Source organism: Pleurodeles waltl, chromosome 8, assembly GCF_031143425.1.
Source record: "Pleurodeles waltl isolate 20211129_DDA chromosome 8, aPleWal1.hap1.20221129, whole genome shotgun sequence".
NCBI lineage: Eukaryota > Metazoa > Chordata > Amphibia > Caudata > Salamandridae > Pleurodeles > Pleurodeles waltl.
The window spans coordinates 1,444,050,919-1,444,076,180 of record NC_090447.1 but is presented as its reverse complement, the minus strand read 5'-3'; the positions used below and the strand labels follow the sequence as shown (position 1 = coordinate 1,444,076,180).

The 25,262-nt window shown below is 42.3% G+C and overlaps 1 protein-coding gene across 1 annotated transcript in view; it reads right to left on the bottom strand.

Moving 5' to 3' along the window:
- The window catches only part of LOC138249608 (mucin-3B-like), a 99,524-nt gene that overhangs the window by 35,887 nt on the left and 38,375 nt on the right, over positions 1 to 25,262 (bottom strand). Inside the window, exon 3 of the mRNA XM_069203553.1 lies at positions 167 to 1,711. Within this exon, the coding sequence (XP_069059654.1) occupies positions 167 to 1,711 (1,545 nt within the window). The remainder of the gene's footprint in view (positions 1 to 166; positions 1,712 to 25,262) is intronic.

Here is a 25,262-nt window from a genome sequence, read left to right as displayed (position 1 = left end):
GTAGAAGCATAGACCTCTGCACAGAGGTTGGTGAATATTATTTTGTAGTTTGTGCCTAGTATCATCACAGTACTATTAAACATGCAACCTAACACAGTTTGTGAATAGGCCCCTAAATGTTTTTGTTCAACCAACAATGCATTTCCATTAGGAGTAATATACTTACTGCAAGATTGAGCAATAATGGTAGTTGAAGTAGTTGTAGTAGCTGTTGATGTTGGATTAGTAGTCCAGGGCTTAGTAGTACTCAAGGTTTCTTTGGTCATTATTTGAGTGCTGGAAGTTACTGTGACTGTTGATGTAGTCGCTGAATTAGAAATCGCAGAAGATGATGTGTTTTTGATGAGAACTGGATTGGTGGTGCTGGTTGTGGTAATGGCAGAGGTTTGATTGATTGTTGAAGATGGGTATTTCGATGTAGCTAGTGCAACAGCTGAATGAGGTGTACTTGTTGAAATGGCCACTGTACGCATACTACCCTCATTGGTTATTTTGGCCATGGTAGTCATTTCAGAAGTTGTACTTTGTGATTTAGAAGAATTCAAAAGAGTAGATGCTGGACTCTGTGTTTGAGGGTTAACAATTATCGTGGTTGAACTTCCTGAATTCCATTTGGTTGCTGTAGCTAGAGCTTCAGTTATTTTTGTTGTAAGGTTTTCAACAGAAACAAAAGAAATAGATGTTGTATTGACATTCAAAGGCTTACTACTGTTGATGGTAGATGTTTTGGTTTTCCCAGTGGTCTCAGCAGCTATGGTTTTAGGCACTGTAGTTGTCAGTGTTTCTCTTGAAATGGAAGGGATATGGGTTGCACTGACAATTGCGGTTGTGGGGCTGCTAGTGGTAGAAGTTTCAGAAACCCTATAAGCGACTGTAGGGGATGCTTCAGGAAATGTAGTTGTTAATGTTTTTGTGGAAATAAAAGGAAGTGATACTTCTGATGACTTGGTAGGACGCGTGGTAAAGGTTTTGAAAGACACTTTGGTCTCCAAAGTTGTAGTTTCAGCAGTTGTAGATGGTGTTTTTTCAGATGAGAAAAAAACAATAGGTTTTGTATTGATAGTTGAAGAAGTTTCAGTATTGGCAATGGAAGCTTCTGAAGTCTGATCGGTCACCACAGTAATGGTTTCAGGAATTTGTGATGTTCGAGTATTATTTGAAATGAAATGGTTAGTGGTGGCACTGATGGTCAAAGGCTTTGTAGCACTGATAGACGAAACCTCTGAAATCCCATTGGTTACTACAGGTATAGTTTGAGGAATTGTTGACGGTTCAGTGGAAACAAAACTGACAGATGATATATTGAGGGTTGTCAATGTGGTGGTACTGGTGGTTACAGTTTCAGACGTGTCTTTAGCCACAGATGATATCATATGAGGAATTGTAGGTGTAATTGTTGTGGATACAGAAAGGGGTGTTGTAAAGTTAGTTGAACCTACTGTAAATAATAGGCTATATGTTATGGTCTCAGTGGCAGTTGTTGGTGTATCTGCAACTGAATGTGTTTCACTTGCTGGAATGGTTGTAGATGTTGGAACTGATAGCACTGAATAAGATGAATTTTCAGTAGAACTGGTTAATAGTGCTACTCCACTTGAGGCTGATAATGTTGACAAAGTTAAACTTTGGTCAAATGTTGTTTCTTCAGTTTTCAGTTTTGAGGTAAATGGCTGTGTCATTGTTATCTCAGTGGCTGGAGTGTTTGATGATTCTGCAAAGGAATGATTAAAAACAAAAATTGAAACATATTTAGAAATCTAGACATTCACTTATGAGACTTAAACTTCCTTTCAACCTGTATGCGCACTGGGAATGTGGTTGTAATAGATTACAGAACTGGAATGCCTTTACACTGAGCATCAATGACCTATGAAAATCGTGGCTGAGAAGAAATTCAGAAAGGAATACAGAAATTTGGGGTGGGAGTTCAGAAGATGTTGTGGACTTAGAACAGAAGAAAAGGTATGGCTCTGATGGGAAAAATGCTGCAAAGGAAACGGTGCTGTGGACTGGAAGACGAAGCTAGGCCTCATAAAGTTAATGGGTGGACAGAAAGATAATTACAGTCAGTGGGTACGGTGAGTGCAGTAAATGCATGATTGCAAAAGAGGAGGGAGATGACAGTCTGCTGGTGGGAGGACATGGAGGTCCAGGAAGGCATTCCAATGCAGGAGATAGAGTGCAATAAAGGTACGGGACAAAGCGCATGGGGATGGAGCGATGATCAAGAAGGTTCAGAGGCTAACAGGTGCAAGTGGAAATGAGATGTGCAATGGCTGTGTTTGTGGCACAGGATTTAAAGAGTGCTTGGGTACCAAGAAAGATCAAAGGGTGCACATCTCACTCCAGGTCAATACAGACTCTTTCTTCTCACAATGCTCTACTGTACAAGACCAAGAAAAATGTTTTTGTGACTGGCCCCTAAGGGCTTTTTGTAGCTTCCCAAGTCCCCTTTCTGCAGCCTTGCCACTGCACTAAGAGAGAAGTATGGACAACTTTTGGACAGAACCTTCCTGATTGTTATGGTAATAGGTTTCTGTCTTTCCAGTCATTGTACCACTTAAGCGATCATTTGCTCCCATCCCCATCACTGGGAGGACTATGAGCTGGTATGTGCCACCTAACACATCATCACTTAATGCAATGAAGAGAATGTCATTTTCATTTCAATAACATTGCCAATGCTAGTAAGCATAGGAGAACATACTCACCTGAGACCTTAAAGGTAGGGCCTCCCACCGTCACCTCTGTGGACATCAGTGTGCTTGCCACTGTTTTTTTAATGCAATAGAAGTCATAATTGCATGCATATCACTTGAAGTGCTGCTTTTGATTGTGGGTGCTGTTGTTGAAGAAAAGCGTGCAGTATGTCCTTCTGATGTGCCTGCCTCTGGTGGAGTGCTGATCGATAAAGGTGTACTGCTCTCAAAGGGTGCACTAGAAAATGTCTTGTCTGCACTTGAGGAAAATATTGTTGGAGCTGTGGTGAATGCAGGTACTGATAGTTGTGTGGTGCTAGATTGGTGGGCAACTGTAGTTGAGGCTGTGTTGGTGCCTTGGGTAGCCATTGCAGTGGAGGTTGAAGGTAGGCCTGTTGAAGCAGTCTTATTTGAATTGTGGTTGCTAGTAAATACATCAGAGGCAGTGGATGATGGTGTAAGCGTGCTGGGAAGAGCAAAGGATGTTTCAGGAACTGTGCCATGCTCACTGGTTTCAGTAAGTGTGAGTGACAATGTTGATTTTAGAGGAACATTTGATGACAACAAAGGTAAATGTCCTGCTGTGGTTAACGTATATGTGCAAGATATTGCATTCATGGACTCAGACGAATTAAGAGTCCTAGCGGATGACTGCCCCTCAACTCCTATATCCTTTGTAGATTCAGAGAGATATTTGGTTTCTGTTATAGAGCCTAAGTCAGAAGTTGTAGTCATTAATTCCATACTGGAAGTGAATTCTGTTCCACTATATTTTGGTGAAGCTACTTCTGTGGACCATATGCTAGTACTTTTGGTAGTAGGATGAGGCATGCTTTGAAAACCTGTTGTAAATAACGATGAAGTTGTCTTGAGTGTATTTATTGTAGCAGTGCTGTCAAGATAAGCAGAAGTCAAATGTATTGGTGTGACCGAGGAAGCAGATTTTTCAAAAGTAGACACTCTTGTGGCCTCCTGAGAAACAGAATTAAATTTACCTGTGCGAGGTGTTGTCCTATGGCTGGTGTCACCACTAGAAATGGTGGTGCTACCTTTAGCTGTGCTCACTGAGTGCCCTTTATTTCCATTAGTAGTACCACCTGAATTACTTCCACTGCTGGGCCCAGTGAATGTAGGAAGGACTGCTGTGCTTGGGTCCTTTGCATCTGTCCATCTAGGAGATGAGGAACTGGTGCTATGCGACCTAGAGAAAGAACCTGTGCTGTAAGTGGAATAAATTGTACTTTTAGAAGCTTTTTCTGCTGTATGTTTTGTTGTTTGAATGGGCTCTACGGTTGTTTCCAATGCAGTAATTTCCTTTGCTGTATGTGCTGAAGAGTGGATTGCAAAATCCATTGGAGTAACCCGGGATGCTTTGGAAGAAAGGTTGGATAATGACTCAGTGACAGATGCTGTTATGTTAAAACTGGTGTCAGCAGATGGCTTGGTTGAGCTAATTTCATATGTGCTGGCAGCCATATTTCTGTTTACTGTTGTATGAGTACTAGTTTTGCTTGATGTAGAGGATGCAGAGGCAGCGTCAGATCTGTTAGAATTGCTGGATGTAGCATCCAAAGTGTTGTAAGTGGTCGTATCCTGACCAGCACTCCATAGCATGGTAGTCTCAGTAAAAGGTCTGCTCTCAGATGTCACACCTAAGACACTTGTCACTGTTTTGAATGTTGACTCTGATTGAGGAATTGAGCTTGCTGAATGTTCAACACCACTTGGTACAGTTCTTGGTTTACCAGTTTTTGGCAGCACTGATGCAAAGGAGGATGATGACAATATTTTTCCAGTAGGAGACGTTCTATGAGGGCTGATATAATGAGTACTATGTGGATCAATAACATTAGTCTTTGTATACGAAAGAGTTGTTTCAGCTTGATTTGTACTAAGATATCTTTCCTCATTTCTAGTGCTCACAGGAACAGAAGCAATGCTGCCACTGGAAAATGTCTTGTGTGGCATGTGATCAGAGGTCTCGTCTGTTGCTTTAGTAGAATGAGAAAGTGTGCTTTCCAAAGCAGTTTGCAGTCCATTGGTGGTGCTCAGCATGGACAATGAGAATGTCGTAAGTTTGCTCAATTCACCTGTATTATTTGTTGGGGAATTGGTAATGAATACTGAAGATACACTTGGTCGATTCATAGTCGTAGTGAAGGAAATGTTTGTTGAGGTTTCAGTAACGTAATTATTTGTAGGTAGAAAGGTACCTGGTAATGACTTCAGTGTCTCTAATTCACTTGTGGACTCAAACTGATAGTCATGAGCTGTTGACTGTAGACTGCTTTCACTTGATGCTCTTGATGTGACCAGGTCAGTTGTCAATACGCGCTGGCTGGTGATAGCTGTGACAAGAGCTGTTGTTGGAACCATGCTGGATGTTGATTTCAGTACAAAAGTTCTGTTCAACTCTTGTTGGGTGCTACCTGCTATGTTATCAGATTCATCAGTAGTTGATTGCAATAATGTGGTTGCAGGTGAAGAAATGGATGGTTGAGAAATTGAAGGTGTTATGTTCCTTTCATAAACTGTACTAAAATCATCTGTGAATGGAGTTGACAGATCACTGGATGAAGAATTTGAAATAGTTGTGTTACGTACAGTACTGTTTCCATTAATACTGCTTTCAGTTACAATATTGTTGATGGATTTGGTGGTATCTGTCTCCTCTGTGATACTTGTCCACAACGCTTCTCTAGAAGGGAAAGACACTATCATTTTGGAAACTGTTGGTGGTCTGTTGGCCGTGCTTAGCAGGGACAGTGTGTGTGCCTCAAGTGTACTTAAATTGTCTGGATTAGTTGATGTAGACTCTGGTGTCTTCTTTGAGGTTATATCTGGTGTCATATCAAAAGTACTGAGGGGTGTGATTGAAGTTTCAGCTGCACTTTCTGTTACAATATGTGTGGTAGCAGGTGATGGCTGCTCTGTTATTAATTTATTTGTAGTTTCATTTTGATAATAATTTTGTGCTGTTGATGAACTAGATTTACTTGATACTGAAGTCAAGGAACTTGCTGATATATCCTGAATTGTTGTTGATAGATATACACTTGTGATGTCTCCATGAGGTGCAGTTTTTAAATCTGTAGGAAATGCAGTGGAAGCTATGCTGAAAGATGATTCTGGAATCGGAACTGAGCTTAATTCAGGTTCACTGATGCTTGGTATAGTATCAGGTGCTGATGAAGTCAGCAGCATTGATGTAAACAAAGATGTGTGCATATCAGTAGCATCAGTTAGTGGTAATGTTGTGTGAACTGCAGTTGTACTGGTAGATGTTTCTTTACTTTTGTTGATTGTCTCTTCAGAAGCTGTGCTATTAATGGAATTGGTAGTGTCTGATTTGCAGCCAGTACTGCTTTTCGTTTTACTTATACATGTTCGACCCGAAAGATGAACAGTCTCAGAAGATGTGGAAAATGCTGTTGGGATTGTAAAATATGTTATTTCTGAAAGTGAAACTGAACTTAACTCGTGGTCAGTGCTGCCTAATATAGTAGGTTGTCCAAGAGTAGGAGAAATTGAAGTGGTGGAGGATGAGGATGTGCTGGAGGATGAGGATGTTCTGGATGCAGATGGTTTGAGAATGGGAGGCTCTGTTGAAGGGATGAGGGATAAGGATGTTGTTGTAGCCAAAGGTCCAAGAGTAGTAGGCTCCTTATATGTAATGGAGATAAAAGTTGTTGTGAAAGCTGATTGCTCAAGAGTGGGAGGCTTTGTTGTAGTGATGGAGAAAGAGGATGATTTGGCAGCAGAAGGTTCAAGAGTGGAAGTCTCTGTTGAAGTGATTGATGGTGAGGATGTTGTAGATGCCAAAGTTTTGGGTATGAGCCGTTCCTTTGATGTGAAGGAGGACAAATACTTTGTGGTAGCAGAAGGTTTGTGAGTGGGAGGCTCCATTGATGTGATGGAAAATAAGTATGTTGTGGATGCTGAAGGATCGAGAGTAGGAGGTTTATTTGAAGTGATGGAGGGAGATGATGATGTGAAAGCTGAAGGTTCGACAATGGGAGGCTTCATTGAAGTTATGGATAATAAGGATGTTGTGAAAGCCGAAGGTTTAAGAGTGGGAGGCTCCATTATAGTGATGGAGGATGTTGCGGAAGCAGAAGGTTCGAGAGTGAGAGGCTCCTTTGAAGTGATGGAGTATGAGGATGCTGTGGAAGTTGAAGGTTCAAGAGTAGGAGGGTCATATAATGTGATGGAGGAGGTTGTGGAATCAAAAGGTCCAAGAGTTTGAGGCTCCGTCAATGTGATGGAAAATGGGGATGTGGTAGAAGCAGTAGGTGTGAGGGTGGGAGGCTCTGTTGATGTGATGGAGAATGAGGAATTGATGGAAGTAGAAGATTTAATTATGGGAGGCTCCATTGATATGATGGAGGATGAGGAGGTAGAAGAATCCGAAGGTTTACTGGTTTGAGGCTCCGTTGATGTGATGGAGTACACAATTATAGTGGGGGCAGAAGTGCTGATAGAGGATGAGGATGTAGTGGAAGCAGAATGTTTGATGGTGGGATGCCGCATTGATGAGAGAGAGAATAAAGATGAAGTGGAAGCATAAGGTGTAAGTGTACCAGACTCAGTTAATGTGATGGATGATGAGGATGTTGTGAAAGCAGAAGCTTCAAAGGTAGGAGGCATAGTTAATGTGAAGGATTGTGAACATATTGTGGAACCAGAAGGTTCAGGGGTGGGAGCCTTCTTTGACATGTTGGAGGACGAAAATGTTGTAGAAGCTGAATGTTTGAGAGTGGGAGGCTCAGTGGAAGTGATGGACAATGATGATGTTGGAAAAGCTGATGGTTCAAGACTGGGAGCCTCTATTGTAGTGATGGAAGATGTTGTGAACGTAAAAGGCATGAGAGTGAGAGGCTCCACGGAAGCCGTGGAGTAGGAGGATGCTGTGGAAGCTGAACGCTCAAAAGTGCGAGGTTCATATAATGTGATGGAGGTTGAGGATATTGTGGTAGCAGAAGGTTCATGTGTGAGAGGTTCCTTTGAGTTGATGGAGTATGGGGATGTTGTGGAAGCTAAAGGTTTGAGAGTTGTAGGCTCTAATGATGTGATAGAGGATAGGGATGTGGTGGAAGCAAAAGTTTCAAAAGTTGAAGGCTCTTTTGATGTGAAGGAGAATGGGGACGTGGTAGAAGTAGTAAGTTTGAGGGTGAGAGGCTCAGTTGATGTGATGGAGGGTGAGAAATTGGTGGAAACAGAAGGTTCAATTGTAGGAGGTTCCATTGATGTGGTGGAGGATGAGGAGGTAGTAGAAACAGAAGGTTTGCTGGTGGGAGGCTCTGTTGATGCGATGGAGGATGAAAATGTAGTGGAAGCAGAAGTTCTGATGGAGGGCGAGTGTATAGTGGAGACAGAGTGCTCAATGGTAGGATGCCGCATTGATGAGAGAGAGAATTTTGATGTAGTGGAAGCAGGTGTGAGTGTAGGAGATTCAGCTAATGTGATGTAGGATAAGGATTTTGTGGTAGCAGAAGCTTCAAGAGTAGAAGGGTCTGTTGATGTGATGAAGGATGAAGATGATGTGGAAGCTGAAGATTTGCGAATGGGAGGCTCCATTGTAGTGAAGAAAAACTAGGATGTTGTGGAAGTTGAACGTTCAACAGTGGGAGATTCATTTAATGTGATGGAGGCCGTGGATGTTGTGGTGGCAGAAGGTTCCAAAGTGAAAGATTCTGTTGAGGTGATGGAGGATGGGGATGTAATGGAATCCAATGGTTTGAGAGTCAGAGGCTCCATTGATATAATGGAGGAAGGGAAAGTAGTAGAAGCAAAAGGTTTAAGAGTTGGTGGCTCTTTTGATGTGATGTAGTATGAAAATGTAGTGAAAGCAGAAGCTCTGATGGAGGACACGGATGTAGTGGAAGCAGAATGTTTGATAGTGGGACGCTGAACTGATGAGTGGGAGAATGAAGATGTAGTGAAAGCAGAAGGTCCGAGTATAGGAGACTCTGTTATTGTGATGTACGATGAGAGTTTTGTTGAAGCAGAAGGCTCAAGAGTAAGAAGCTCAGTTGATGTCATGGAGGACGAGAATGTTGTAGAGGCAGCAGTTCCAGGTGTTCTTTCATATGATGCTGAAGAGGAGGGCTGTTCTGATGATTCTTGTTCAGTTGTCAGTTCACTTGTAATGTGTGCATGTGCTGTATCATCAAAGGTTGCGGAATTTGTAAATGAAGTCAGGCTAAATGTAGATTTTCTTAAAGGAACAGAGATCAACTCACGTTCACTGCTGCTTGTGAATGAGGTAATGGGAGTTTCAGTTGCAGAAGATCCAGCTGTACGTCCATGAATAGTACTAATCATTTTTGTGAAAGTTATAATGTCAGTAGCTTCAGTATTTGAATATGTTGTGTGAGCTGCAGGAATACTGCTAGGCCTTCCTTCATTCCCCCTGGTTGCACCTTCAGAATCAGTGGTGTCAAACTGGCTGAGAGCCTCTGAGATGTGAACGGTAATTCCCTCTGCAGAAGGTGAAGCGGTACTTTCATAAGTAGTGCTAAATTCATTTATGAAAATTTAAGGGGTCATGTCTGTGGCATCAGTAAACGATATAGTCATATGAGCTGGAGTTGTACTGATACACGTACCCTCATTTCTGTTAGTTGTACCTTTGGAAGGAGTGCTATGGATGTGCCTGGTAGTGTCCTCATCTCTGTTTTACTTAGATTTGTAATAGCTGATAGATGGACAGTCTCAGATGCTTTGGGAAATTTTGCTGGAACTATAAGCGATGTTACTCCTGATGGAGAAACTGAGCTTAAACCCTGATCAGTACTGTCTGGTACAGAAGTATCTTTAAGATTAGGAGACTCCTTATATGCGATGGAGGATGAGGATGTTGTGGAAGCAGACAGTCCAAAGTTAGGAGGCTTCATTGAGGTATTGGAGGATGAGGATTTTATTAAAGCAGAAGTTTCAGCAATTGGGGGCTTCGATGATATGATAAACGGAGAGACATTTGTGGAAACAGAAGTTTTAAATGAAAGATGCTCCATTTTTGTGATGGAAGTTGAGGGTGTAATTGAAACAGAAGGTTCAGATGTACTTTCATATGATGCTATATAGGTCTGTTATATGTTGTTCATTTTTTGAAATGAGAAAACGTTCTGTTGTCTCAAAACTTGAACTTGTAGCAACTGTAGATGAAGCTATGCTGTTTATAGACCCTGACATAGGACCTGAGCTCAACTCTCTTTCAGTCCTGCTTGACCTGAAGAATGGATGTTTCAGTGGGTGAAACTGTACTTTCATAAATAGTACTATTTACATGTTTGGAAGTTGAAGAGATAGTGTAATTTATTTCAGCATTTGAAAACTTGTTTATTGTACTTGTACTAGCAGTCCTTTCATAATTTCTGTTGGTTGCACCTTCAGAAGCAGTGCTTTTGAGGGGGATGGTGGTGTATGGTATAGCTGTAACTTCTGAAAGAGAAACAGTCTCAGAAACTGTGGGAAATGCAGTTTGGGTTATAAGTGTGTAATCTGATAGGGAAACTGATCTTAAATCCTGATCAGTGCTCCCTGATAAAGAAGCATGCTCAAGAGTATCAGGCTCTGTTGATGTGATGGAGGATGAGAATATTGTGGAAGCATTAGGTTCAGATGTTATTTCATATGATGCTGAAGAGGAGGGCTGTTCTGATGTGTCCTGTTCAGTTGTCAATAAGGTTGAACTTGTAATGTGTGTACGTTCGGTAGCCTCAAATGTTGTGGAAACTGTAGATGAAGCTATGCTAAATATAGATTCTATAAAAGGAAATGTATGTTTGCTGCTGCTTTTGGATGAGGTGGTTAGAGTTTCAGTTGCAAAAGATCCAGCTGTACTTCCTTGAATAGTACTAGCCAATGGTATGAAGGAAGACAATTGCATAGATGTTTCAGTTGCAGAAGGTAGAGCTGTAATTTCATAAAAAGTGCTTAATCTGTCTGTGAAAACTGAGGTAGTCCTGTCACTCGCATCCAAAGTTGATGTAGTTCTGTGAACTGCAGTTGTACTGGTTGACATTATCTCATTTTGGTTAGTTGTACCTTCATGAGCAGAGGTATTGATAGGGCTGGTAGTGTCTGATATGTGTACAGTACTCCCTTTTGTTTCCCTTCGACTTGCAAAGTCTGAAAGATAAACAGTTTCAGAAGCAGTTGGAAATGATGTTTTGTATTTTAGAGATATGGATTCTGATGGAGAAACTGAGCTTAACTGCTGATCAGTGCTTCCTGCTACAGTAGTATGTCCATGAATAATAGTCTCCATTGATGTGATGGTGGACAATGATGTTGTTGAGGCAGAATGGTCTGCTGTACTTTCATATGCTGCTGAAGAGAGCTTTTTTAATGTATCCTGTTCAGTTGTTGATACTTGTGGAATTGTAATGGATATCTGTTCTATTTTCTCAAGACTCGTAGATCCTGATGAACTATCTGAACTCAGTTCTCGATTGGTGCTGCTTGAGGAAGAGGTAAGGGAAGTTTTAGTTGGCCCACCTGTATTTTCATAAATAGTACTATTTATATGTTTGAATGTTGAAGAGATAATATCAGTAGCTTCAGAATTTAAAAACATTGCTGTGGTTGTACTGCTAGGCCTTTCTTCATTTCTTTTTGTTTTACCTTCAGGAGCAGTGCTGTCAATGAGGTTGTTGGTGTCTGAGATGTACATAGTCGTTCCCTCTGTGACATGTTGGCTTGTATTGAGTGCATGCACTGTTATCTCAAAACTGCTGGTACCTGTAGATGAAACCATGTGCAATGACGTCTCTGATAAAGGGACTGAGCTCAACTCACGTTTGGTGCTAGTTAATGATGAGGTAATAGGAGTTTCAGTTGCTGAAGGCCCAGCTGTACTTTCATGATTAGCACTAACCATATTTGTGAAAGTTGAAGTGATGTGGTCAGTAGCTCCAGGATTTGACAAGGTTGTATGAGCTAACGCTGTACTCCTAAGGATGTCTTCATTTCTGTTAGTCGTACCTTCAAATGCAGTGCTGTTGATGAGGCTTGTGGCAAAACCTCTTTTAGTTCCACTAGTAATACCTTCAGTCACAGTACTGTCAATGTGTCTGGTAGTGTCCAATGTTTGCACATTTGCCTGTTCTGATGTAACTGTTTGTAATGCAAGTCTGGTAGATGAAGATGGCATGCTTTCAGAAAACTTTGGTGTTTCACTAGTGTGGGTTATATTGGTCAGAGAAAGTGTCTCAAATGTGCTTACTACATTTTGAGTACTTGCTGTGGAGTAAGAAGCAGTTCCTGTTGATATATGCTGTGTCACAGCTTTGCTAGAAGGAATATATGAAAGCTCAGCTGCAGTTTCTGTTGTATTAGCTCTGGTAGCAGATGATGGTTGCTCTGTGCTTAGTTCATTTTCAGGATTAGACTTGTTATCATTTGCTGTGAGTGGACTAGTTTCACTTGATGCTGAAGGTGAGAAAGGTGCTACTATATCCTGAATTGTTGTCAATATTTGTGCACTAATAATGCCTGTAGGAGGCTCTGTTTTAACATTTGTGGGGAAGGCAGTTGAAGCCATGCTGGATGTTGATTCTGCTAAAGAGACAGAGCTTATCTCATGATTGATACCTCCCGGTGAAGTATCAGGTGCTGAAGTCTGTTGCACTGGTATGAAGGAGGATAATGGAATGGATGTTTTTAGTTGCCGAAAGCGGAGCTGTACTTCCATAAAAAGTACTAAATTCATCAGTGAGAATTGTGGAATTCGTGATTGTATGGATTGCATTTGTACTGGTAGATGTTTTGTTATTTCTGGCTGTGCCCTCAGAGGCATCGCTATTGATAGTCTTAGTAGCATCTGATATGTGTGCAGTACTCCTTACTGTTTCACTTGTAACGTCTAAAAGGTGGTCTGTCTTAGAAGCCATGGAATATGTCATTGGGACTGTTGGAGGTGTTAATTCTGATGGATAATCTGAGCTTAATGCCTGATCAGTGCTGCCTGATACAGTAGAGTGTCTGAGAGTCTGAGGCTCAGTTGATGAGATGGTGGATGTGGATGGTGAGGGAGAAGAAGGTTCAAAGCTAGGAGGCCCCGGTGTTGTAATTGAGAACGCGATTATTGTGGAAGCTGAATATCCCACTGTATTTTCATACGATGCTGCAGTTTTATCAGTAATTGTGGGGAATGAACTTAAAGGTACTGAGCTCAATTCACTTTCAGTGATGCCTGAAGATAGGGTAATGGAAGATTCAGTTGAAGAAGGTCTGGCTGTAGTTCCATAAATAGTGCTAATTGTATCTTTGAAGGTTGAAGGGTTAACATCAGTGACTTCAATACTTGATAAGGCTGTGTGAGCTGCAGTCAGACTACTAGGCATTTCTTCATTTCTCTTGGTTGTATCTTCAGAAGTAATGCTGTCAAATGGGCTAGTGGTGTCTGACATGTGTATGGTACTTCCATCTATTATACTTGTATTTGTACTGGCTGAGATAAGAGCTGTCTCAGAATTTGCAGGAAATGAAGTTAAAATTCTGCCATGTGTTGTTTCTAATAAAAAGACAGAGTGTGAGTCTTGTTCGGTTCTCTCTGGGACAATGTTCCTGTCTGCAGTAGTTGTCTGCATTGAGGGGAAAGTGGAAGAGGACATTGAAGTTTGAAAAGTAAGAAGGTCCAGGTGCACTTTCATAAAATGTACTAACCTGTTCTGTGACAATTGTTGGCAAAACACTGATTCCTGGACTCGAAAATGTTTGAGGTGAAGTTCTGCTAACAAAGCTTATTTCATTATAAATATAAGTACCTGCTGTGACAGTGCTTTCAATGTTCCTGGTAGTATCTGATATTAGCACAGTTGACTTTTCCTGGGTACTTGTCTGCAGTACTGGTCTAGTAGATGAAGACGTGCTTTCAGAAATCGTTTCTGGTCCACTGGTGGTGCTTAGCAGGAACAGTGATGATACCTCAAATGTACTAAATTCACGTAGAGTAATTGTTGCATAGTTTGAGGTATAGTCTGTTGATGCACTGTGAGCGAGTTTATCAGTACCAAAAGAATTGTTTGCTGAAGTACCTGCATAAGATTCTGTTTTACGAAGAGCTGTAGTAGGTAATGGTGTCTCTGTGCTTTGGGATCTATCATGGTAAATGGTCCTAAAGTATGGACTTGTAAAGGTTGATGGCGTGTCAGTCCCGGAAGCTGATACTGTCATTTCTGACAAAGAACCTGAGCTCAATTCCTGTTCAGTGCTCCATGGCATAGTGGTGGGTTGTTCACTAGTCGGCTCTTTTGATGTTATGAAAGATGAGAAAGTGGGTGTTTCAGAAGTTGACAGTTGGGATGTACTTTCAAAAATGGTCCTGTTGAAATGTTTGGACCACCCTTATCGCCTCTGTTCATACTTTCATGGTATTCAGGATTTCTAAAGTACAGGTAGGCTTCATTTCAGTTGTTAGACGTGTTGGGTTTGTGATACAAGACAGTATGCATTCATAAGTCATTTGGGGTTTAAATGTGGTGCTTGACATGGGTACTAATTTGGTCTTCAGTGAAGAAATTTCATTCTCACTCGTTACTGCAGAGTATGTCTTAGAGACTGAGGAGGAATTTGATAATTTGAATTGGTGATAAAAGTAACATTTGTTGAAGTTTCTGCAGTTGATTCTGTTAAAACATGTAAAACGAAGCAGATGTTGTATGATCTATTCATTTGTATTTCTGGATAATGGATCATGTCTAGTAGTTGAGATACCCTTATCACTTCTTAATGTCATCAAGGGCAAGCAGCAGCAAGGGTGCTGGAAGCAGATTGCATGGTATTGAGTACATCCTCCACAGAGATTCCTACCTTTGGAGAAACTGAAGATGTATTATCTCTGCATATGGAACTGTAGTTTGCTCTTCAGTTCTTTTACATTAACTTTCTTCTTAATTGTAGTACTTTCATAACTCAAGCTACTATTGTGCATTGGTTTATCTGACAATAATGCGGTGCTCTCTTGCACTGTGCTTATTGCTAGTGCATGGCTGTAACAGAATAGGTGTGGGCTTTTCCAAGTGATTTGAGGTGTATCTGTGGTGGTCTGTGTGGACAGTGAAACTGTATTCAGCGTACTCATATCAGGTGCAATGTTTGTTACAGAGAGGATTGGAAGCTCCAAGGTCTACCTTTAGTAATTCCATCAGTGCCAAAGTATTGTTGAAGTCCCCTTGATAGGAGTTATATTAAAAGTGGTGCTAGGAAACAAACCTTAATTTGCAGACTTTCAGATGAATGACGATTTCTAGTTGCTGGTACACAAGCATCAACTTCCAGGATGTCGATTCAGGGTCAGAAGAAACATTAGTGCTGGAACCTGTTTCAATAGTGTTGGCTTTGGAAGTATCTCAAATGGTAGTATATTGAGATCTGTTTTGGCTGATTATGGGATGGCATCTTGGGTTGTGCGAATGCATTTGAAGTTGTGCTGGATGCTGACCATGAACTTGATTTTTGTTTAGTACGGCTTGATAAATTATTGGATCCAGTGCTTGTCATTGCTGATGATCTGAAGCATAAAGAGGAAAGGGATGTTTCAGAAGTATAATCGATAGCACTTTCATGATTAAAGTGTAACTAATCTGTAATATAAGATAATTATATGGAATTTGTAGTAGCATAGGAAGTTGTGTGAAATGATCTTTCTTTTTATTTTGGTGTATTATCTTCGCAATTCGTTGTCGTATCAGACGTGTTTGTATCTGACATGAATGCACTGTCTCCCATTTCATTCATAGGTGGAAGGAAGTATCTGTATGCTTTTCAAATGGTTTGTGGTACATTTGTGATTGTATGAAGGAACTTCAATATTACCTTCGATGCACTTGCATCATGGGTGATCTTTTTTGTACCCTTAGTTGAGAACTCTGAGAAAATACTTGATGTGACATGTTTGGTATGGAAAGGAATATTTGTTGAAACCTTTATGGTAGATGTTACTTGAAAAGTATGTCTAGAAGGTGCTTCTATTCTTTGCATATTTTTTCCATTGAATCACCATATGCCAATATTTCTGAGAATGTTAAGCGAGGTCTAGAAGGGCCTACAGGTAGCCTTTACAGTTATGAAATTTGTTTGCATCATCTCCAGGAGTTAATACATTTGGACTGGTACTGGCCGATTTGAGTGGACTTGTTTATATACCGAAGTACAATGACATGGTTTTTCACTTTTTAAAATGCTTGGTGATTCATGTGTAGTGGTGCTAGATCCTACTGAGTGCACTCATTTCAGGTGCTTTGCTTCTTGCAGAGAGTTTTGTTAAGTTTGAAGATGCTCTTATTGTAATATAATCAGTGTTGAAAGGAGTATTTGTTGAAGTGTCCATGGTACATTGAATTGCTTGAAGAGTATAGTTAGAATATGGCTCTGTAGTGAGTAATCTGGAAATATTTTCAGATACTTGACCATTTGCTATTGTTAGTGGACTTGTTGATTCCTGAGGTTATCAGTTGAGGTTCAAGGCAGAAAAAGTGCTAAAACCCACTTCTATAGCAGTACCACTGGCTGCATCATCCCCAGTGGTCCATACCATTGGACTTTTTGTAGGTAAGTCTGCTGAAATGGTTTCTTCCTGGTATTCCCATATAGTGGGATCATATCCACATTCCCATATAGTGGGATCATATCCATAATCTGCAGCACACATAAAAAGAGGAAAACGCGTCCCAGGATTGTTTTTATACAGGAAGGTGTCACTTCCTGCTCAGAAACAGTCCTGGCTGCATCACAGGCATCTATGCACCATGGTGTTGGCACTAGGCAGTCCATTGTGCGCCAGTGCAGGGGGAGAGGACAGAAATTTCCTGTATCTTGTAGACATGTGGCATTTCTGCCCTTTCCCTGTGGTGCAGGGCAGCGCAGCACGGTCACTCATGCACCCTGTGCCACAGAGCTTGTAAATAAGCCCCCATGTCTACTGTGATCAGTGCTGAAATTATTATATGTTGTAGTCTCCTTGACAGATGGTGCTATTTGAAGAGTGTAGACAGATGATGTTTTGTCATTATTAATATGTACGTAGTTTCAATCTTTTGAGCACAGTACTTAATTTGTAAAAGAATACATTTTGGTCTCAAAGTTTTGATTAGCCCTAGCTATTAAAGGTTGGGATGTTAAATCCAAGGTTGCGTAGCCTTAATTACACCTCATGCCTCTTTTTTCAATCAACAAATACCACCCTAACTCTTTATCCCACTGCTAAAAGTTCCTGCATTCTCCATTTGTATCTTTTGTCTGTCTTTTATTCCTCCCTCTTTTGCTCTTGAATGTTTTTTCTCTTCTGCGCTTGGTCAATGTCTGGTGAGGAAAATGTACTGGTCCCAAAAATTAGTATTGTTGGGCCCCGTCTTCAACCACAAGCTTGAGCATATGTTGCTGTTTGTGTTCTGTTAGTGTTTTCTGATGTTGCCAATTGAGATTTTACTGTGCTTTCATTTATAGCATCACCCCTATGGAATGGACAATGAAGGTATGATGCCCAATGTCAAGTGTAATTCTATTAAAGCAGTGTTGAATGGTGAAAATGAATTCAATTCATGTTCAGTGCCTCCTTCTATACGTTTTGAATAATTTCTGATATTCTCCAAAGATCTGAACAATGATGGGCTAAATTATGTTTCACAATTGGAAGGTGTATTTTCACTTTCATAATTAGTTATTCATTTGTAAAAACATACAATGTCCCTTCATTTGTCTCAGCATAAGATATCATTATATGACCTGTATTTGTTCTGAATGGACTTTCTTCTTTCAGGCTGGTGGTGTTTTAATTACTTATGATAGTCTCAGGATGGGTGTACTTGAAATGACTTCAGTGCTCTTTTCCACTACACTGGTTTTAAGTCCAGCACTCGTCTCCAATTATATCCCATCATTTTTCACATTTGAGGCATGTTGCACTGTAAATACTGAAGGCATGCTTAGGGTGAAATCATTCGTACTGACATAAAGGTTTGTTAAAATCTTTTTTGCAGGTTCACAGCTCAAAGGGAGGTGCTGATGATGGCTCCTCTGTGTTTAATTCATTTGTGGATTGAGATTGATTTTGAGATGGTACTTGCAGTAACGGTGCCCTGAGTGGCACTTGTGCTTCCAGATATATTACTTCTTGCTGAGGTCCTACTGCTACTTTTATTTAATGCTGGTGTTCAACGAGCTAGTGATGGAAGTTATGTACATGGTATTGAGGCAGGTTTTACCTTCTTTAGCTGCCCACAATATTTGTACTTTTGTTGAAGACAATGCTGACTCCTCCAAAGTTGCCATTGTTGATATAAGTGCATTCGTGAAATGGAAGTGAATTCATGGCCTATAATGGCTAATAAAGCACTAAATTCACAGGAAGATGGGCCAGCGGGAGTTACTGTTGAACTTAAAGCACTTTCTTGTTTTTAGGGTCGAGCCTGCGTCGCCTGCGCTTGCGCATGCGTTTCGCTAGCGATGCGATTTAGGAGTTAGAAAAGGGCTCGGAGCCCCGTCCATGTCATGTCAGTGACTTTCATTGGTTCGTGGGCTTGCCTGTTAAAAATCTGCTTGCTTTCATTAGTGGAAGGCATGCATACGTCATGGCTTTTCTGGTAGTTAAGCCCTCTTCGAGCACAGCGACCAAGTAATGAAAACATGCGAGGCTCGCTGTTTTCCATCCGGTTTATGGACTACTTTTTATCTTTGTTCCCAGCGTGATTTCGCTTGGCAGAAGTCGAGCGCTTTCCATGACATCGACCCTGTTACATAGTTAATTGTACTTTTGCCGGTTACATGGATAATTGCACTTTTACTGATAGGTTTCACTACGAGTGAACTGTAGCAGCACGATCGCATTCCATTTAATGTGGCAAGAAAAGTTCGGTTGGGCGTTTACAACTGCTCATAGCTCTAACTCGGAGAAATGCAAGACCTGCTGCATTGCAAATGCTTGTTTCTGTTGGCGGTAGTTTTAGAACTCATAGTACACTCCGTTTTTTATTTCGATTATTACCCCGGTTCTTAGGGTTATTGGGTCGACCCCTAATATTGCTATATTTTGTAACTCATGGTAGCTTCCGACATGATGGTTGCTGCTGTGAGTGTGACACTTGTCTTTACTGCACTGGTTTCAAATACAAGTCTGGTGGAGAATGGCTGTGTACTTCCAGGCAATGTGTGAGGTTCACTGGTGATACCTTCTGCGGAGGGGAAAGTTAAACACTTGGGGGGTTATTCTAACTTTGGAGGAGTGTTAATCCGTCCCAAAAGTGACGGTAAAGTGACGGATATACCACCAGCCGTATTACGAGTTCCATAGGATATAATGGACTCGTAATACGGCTGGTGGTAAATCCGTCACTTTTCCGTCACTTTTGGGATGGATTAACACCTCCTCCAAAGTTAGAATAACCCCCTTGGTGTCTGGTGCACACTGATGTGTACTTGAAATGTGCATTGTGGACATTCCTGTATCAGTTTCTGTCACATGAATACTGCTCAATGTGCAACTGGAACCAAACAGCAACAAACTGAAGAGGCCCGGTAGACCAAAACCTGTCTTGGGTTGCTTGTTCTCTAGTTCAGAGAGGACCTGCCTAGGCAGTTTCGGCTGGTCTGTGTCTATTAGGGCAGGAGCTTTTGCGTGTTACTCCATTTCCATCAGGCAATTAGGCTGTTTCGAATACAACAGTGCCAAGAATCATCTTTTTTCAGATTCATGTGAATGTGCCTTGTGCAGTGCTCAGTAAGCGTGAGTGTGTTCAATGACAGGGATCGGTGGGGAATCTCTCATTATAGAAAATGCATTTGGGGACAGAAGACAAATAGTAGAGCAAGAACAAGTCATGACTTCATGTTTGTACTACAATATGTAACAGTTCCCTAACTTTCAAGCTCTGGTACTGAAAACAACAATGTAATACTCTCAGAAACAAATGTGGATTCACAAGATGGGATGATCTAAGACCACTTGTGCCAAATTTGCAGTTTGTTCTGTCAATAAATTATTGAATTCATGGGCATAAATGTTCATTTCTCTAGTTGCATTTGAATTGTGTGCAGTAAATGCCATAGCTGTGGTGGCATAAGTAGAGCAGTGGTGATGGAGAATATGGCCATATATGTTGATTGACATGTCCCTATAAACATATCACTACTGTTAAACATGTATGTATGTCGAACCAATAAATGATTGAATTCGTGGGGATATATTTCTTTTCTCTAGTTGGTTTTGAATTGTGTGCAATAAGTGCCATAGTTGTGGTAGAATAAGGTAGAGCAGTGGTGATGGAGAATATGGCCATACATGTTGATTGACATGTCCCTATAAACGTATCACTACTGTTGAACATGTATGTATGTATGTCAAACCTTTCACAAAATAAAATCTGGTAGAATAAGGTACAGTTTCATCATTACACTGGTGAAATACAACCCCATATCTCTGAGGTTATGGAGTGAGGCGGAGTTTTAAGTAACTGTGTGCCGAAGGGGAAGGAGAGCAGTTGGATGGCCATCTGATCTTGACGTAGATAGCCTCAGGAAGAGGAAGGGGAGATGAAGGCTTGGTGTCAACTGGGCTAGAGATATAGAGGAGTAACAATAGTAGTAGCAGGTAAATGAAGAGCAGAAGCTGGGTGTTGGACTTTTTCCCTTTTGCAGGGTCATCCCCAATCTTTTTGCCTCCTACCTCCTATTTATTCTGGCCTGTTTTTGTTGGCTTTAGGACTCTGAGCACTTTACCACTGCTAACTAGTGCTAAAGTGCATATTCTCTCTGTGTAAATTGTATTGCTAATTGGCTTATCCAGGATTGGCATATTCAATCTACTAGTAAGTCCCTAGTAAAGTGCACCAGAGGTGTCCAGGGCCTGTAAATCAAATGCTATTAGTGGGCCTGCAGCACTGGTTGTGCCACCCATATTAGTAGCCTTGTAAACATGGCTTAGACCTGCCACTGCAGTGTCTGAGTGTGCAGTTTTAAACTGCCAATTCGACTTGGCAAATGTACCCACTTGCCAGGCCTAAACCTTCCCTTTTTATACATGTAAGGCACCCCTAAGGTAGGCCCTAGGTAGCCCAATGGGCAGGGTGCAGTGTATGTGAAAGGTGGGGCAAGTACTTATGTGTTTTACATGCCCTAACAGTGAAATTCTGCCAAATTCTATTTTCACTGTTGCAAGGACTATCTCTCCCGTAGATTACCATGGGGGCTGCCTTTAAACTTTAAATATTATTAAAGTGCAGATTCCCTTTGGGAGCAGATAGAAATATGGAGTTCAGGGTTTCTAAACTCACAATTTAAAAATATGTTTTTTTAGTGAAGTTGGTTTTTAGATTGTGTGTTTGAAAATGCCACTTTTACAAAGTAGGCATTTTCTTGCTTAAACCATTCTGTGAATCTGCCTGTTTGTGGTCAGTTTGACAGTTGGGCTGCTTGCACCTCTCTCTAGACAGTGACACAAAGGGAGATTGGTTGTAGCCTTCATGTCTTGATGAGCCATCTGTGCTAGGAGGGAGAGGAGGAGTGGTCACTTACCCCTGAAAGGGCTATGCCTGCCCTCACACAATGCAGTTTCCAACCCCCTGGTGTATGTCTGGGGCCTGGCTTGGGCCAGGCAGGATCTTACAAAAAAGAGAGACTTTCCTTTGAAGTAGGCCTACTCCAAAGGCAGAAAGGGGTATGAGAAGAGCTCCCAAAATCCCTGAAAATTAGATCAAATCTGGAATCAAGAGGAACTTCTGCCAAGGAGAAGAGCCGAAGAGCTGAGGAGGAGTGCTGCCCCTGCCTCTGACTGTGCTTTGTTGAGCTATCCTGCAGTTGCTGCTTCTGCCTGTTAAAGGGGACAAAGACTGGACTTGGTATATTCCTAATTGAGAAGAATCTCCAAGGGCTTGGACTGAGGTTGCCCCTGTTCTGAAGTCTCAGGACCATGTAAGACTTCTCGTACCAGCACCTGGACTCTCTGTTGAGACTCCTGGCCTGACAAGTGGTGCCCTATCCAGTCCCTGGACCCTTGAAAGGAGAAGCTGGTGAAAATCCAAGAAAACCGACTTCGGACGACTCCAGACCGTCACCGCTGCCGAATCCCGTGACGTCACCTGCAACCGACTCCATGGTCCTCACTGGAGTGAGACGACCCTCGCAGGCCCGACACCGCCACAGCCCCGCTGAAGTCTGTGTCTCCGTGGAAGTCACCGCACCACGTCGTGACTGACTCTCCCCGAAGTGCATGGGTTCACACTGACGCCGCCTCACCTCCATCACTCCGCAGCAAGGACCTGACACTACTTCGTGACTCCTCCACTCCTTTGCCCCGCAGCACCAGAACTGACGTTGCCTCGGATCCTGTGACACCGCGATCCCCGACTTCGCACTTGTTTTCACACTTTACAAAGGTACTGTACCTGGGGGTCTGCGTGACTCCATACCTGGTGCTGTTGGCGTCGGATTATTGGGAACGATTTTGTGTTTCTAAGAGCTATTTTTGAGTTTAATCTGTAAAAATTCATAACTTGACTTGTGTATATTGGATGTTTGTCGTTTTAGTCTTGTTTTGTTCAGATAAATATTGCCTATTCTTCTAAACCTGTGTTGAGTCATTTTGTAGTGTTTTTACTATATTACTGTGTGTGTTGGTATTAATACTTTACACCCGGTTTCTGAAGTTAAGCCTACCTGCTCGTGCCAAGCTACCAAGGGGTTGAGTGGGGGTTAACTCAGTGTGATTCTCCTTTACCCTGACTGGAGTGAGGATCCGGGTAACCTGACTGCCAAACAAAGACCCCATTTCTAATACTGGATGTGTGGCTAGTCGAGGTGCAATGGCAGACGCTTAATCGCAAACTCTGAGCACCAAACTCCCTAATTGCATTTTCCGTGACCCAAGATGGCTGCCAATATTCTTCACCTTCTGGTGGGGGGCTCGGACTCTCAGTGGAACCTGGGAGACCCGCTCCTGCATTCTGGGGACACCTTTGCAGGTGGTGCCACACCCGAAAGACAGGAGGCTTGAGGACTGCGGGGCTTACCCTCTGCCTGGCAGAGTCTGCCTGGTTGCCCCTTTGGCCTCGGGCTGCAGCTGTGGTATTGGACCTAGAAAATGCTCTTTATTCCCTCATTTGGGATTACCTGACCACAGCTCTGAGTTGGCTTTGGGACCCGCATCATTGAACTGATCCATCTGCTATACGTGGACCCGACAGTACAAGTCTGTTCCAGGGGCCTGATTTCACAATCTATATTGGTGGGTCAAGGCACCAAACAGGGGTGCCCTCTTTCCTCACATTCTTTGTATTAGCGATGGCACCCCTCTCAGTGATAACTTTCAATTGCGAGGAGATAGGAATGCCAAGCAAAAGTATTGCAATTTAAAACTCTCCTTAATGGTAAAGTCAGATTTTAAGTCAAAATAATTTCACAAAGTTGGCATTTTCATGTCCCAAACATTTGGTGCCTGCAGCCTGTAATCTGGGTCATATGTCTAAGTGTAGCTCTCAGTTGGTCTTTGTGTATTGCTTCCAGAAAGTGAGGCAAAGGATGAATAGAGGCTGGAAGGATGGGCCATATCTGACTTGAAAGGGACAGCGGAGATGTCACCTACCACACATGCACATTACAAAGGCTCTGCCTGAGGGCACTCCCAAAGGATTTGACACAAGCCTTTTGTGTCCATAGACAATCTGGTGCCAGGGCACGAAATTCCAACCTCCAGAACCTTCTCCTACTTTAAAGTGGGCACCAGGTATAAATAGTGGACCCTCAGACCCAAATCTTCAGTACACCTCTGGACCTGTGGAAGACTCAGAAGGACTGCTGTGCTGCTCTGCACTAAGGACTAGTACTCTGCTATTCTGTTGGCCTGCTGCCTGAGTGAGAAGGACTGGACCTGTATCTTAAATCCAGGACCACAAGAATGACTCCAAGGGCTACCTGGTGGACCTCCTGATCAGAGCCTCAGGGACAGAAAAGGCTCTAACTACCTTGAACCTAGCTCCTGGACTCTGCTTGATATGAGTCTTACCCCCCCATCATGTGATGCCACCTCCTTCCTCTACACTTGGATGTGGGCCTAAAGATCCTCTGCCAGCCCAGCTTTTGTCTCTTAGGCAGAGCGGATGCAGTGTAATGCATCACCCCACATTGGACGTGCTGCCGCAAGATGCATTCCCGATGCAGGACCCCACAGCTCCTTGGAACTTGCTCTGCCCGACACATCCTCATAGCAGGACCTCGATTGCATCCACCCAGATGCTCACAACTGCCGCTGCAGGACACATCATCAATGCAGGACCTCACAATGCGGCTCCTTGGATCCGCCGCTGCATGATGCATCCTCTATACAGCACCTCGCAGATACTGCTGAGTGATGCATTCTCAACACAAGCCCTCACAATGCTCAGCACCAGATTTAGGGTACTTTGTTCAGAGACCCTAACTTAGTCACAGTATTCGGTCTATGCTCCATCAGGGTAGACTTGAACTTTTGACTTCCCCCTGGTTCGGTGCAATCAGATAACCCCAGTTCCCGCTCTGTGTGTTTAAGCACTGTTTTCACTTAGGGCCAGATGTAGGAAAATCCTGCATTGCAACTCGCAATTTACGAGTCACAATGCAGGATGGTGTCCCTGACACCATCTGCGAGTCGCAAGGGGGTTGCAAAGGCCCACCTCATTAGTATTAATGAGGTGGGTCGCAATTTGCGACTCGCACTACTCACAGGGATGGTGGCCTGCTGGAGACAGCAGACCACCATGTCTATGACTGCTTTTAAATAAAGCAGTTTCTTTTTTTTGTAATGCAGCCCGTGTTCCTTAAAGGGAAATCGAGATGCATTACAAAATGAAAAAAAAATTTCAATGCCATTCACAAAGGGGAAGGGGTCCCATGGTGACCCCTCCCCTTTTGCGAATGGGTTGCCACCAGTGTGACACTGGTGGTAACTGCGATTGCTTTGCGACCGCGTTCGCGGTCACAAAGCAATCCTGCATCGCGCTGCGACTCGCAAATAGGAAGGGGAATACCCCTTCCTATTTGCGACTCGCAGTCCCATTTTGCGAGTCGGTAACCAGGTTACCGACTTGCAAAATGGGAATAGGGCATCACGATGTGGGCTTTGCGCATCGCAAACAGCGAAAATCGCTGGTTGCGACGCGTAAAACTGTTGGTACATCTGGCCCTTAATTCTTTAAAAGTTGCATATTTTGATTTCTATTGACTGGCTTTTTGTAATTGTGGTATCAAATAATTTATTACACTTTGCTCTATTTTTCTAAATTAGTGTGGAGTTTTTTGGGATGTGTTTTAACTTTTTTGCTGTTTGAAGTTCTGCATAAATACTTACACATGAGCCTGACTGCTTTTGTGCCAAGCTACCAAAGGATTAAACACATGTTAATTTGGGGGTTTGCTTGTGTTTCACTCAGACAAGAATTGTGGCTGCTGCTTGAGTAGGGTTTCATACCCATCTACCAGTAACCCACGTTCCTACAAGAACTATGTAAAAAATTATGCCATGTGGTCCAATACATGCCACAAACACTGCAGTGTGGCCAAGTTCACCTAGTAAGTCTATCCCACATTGTCTTC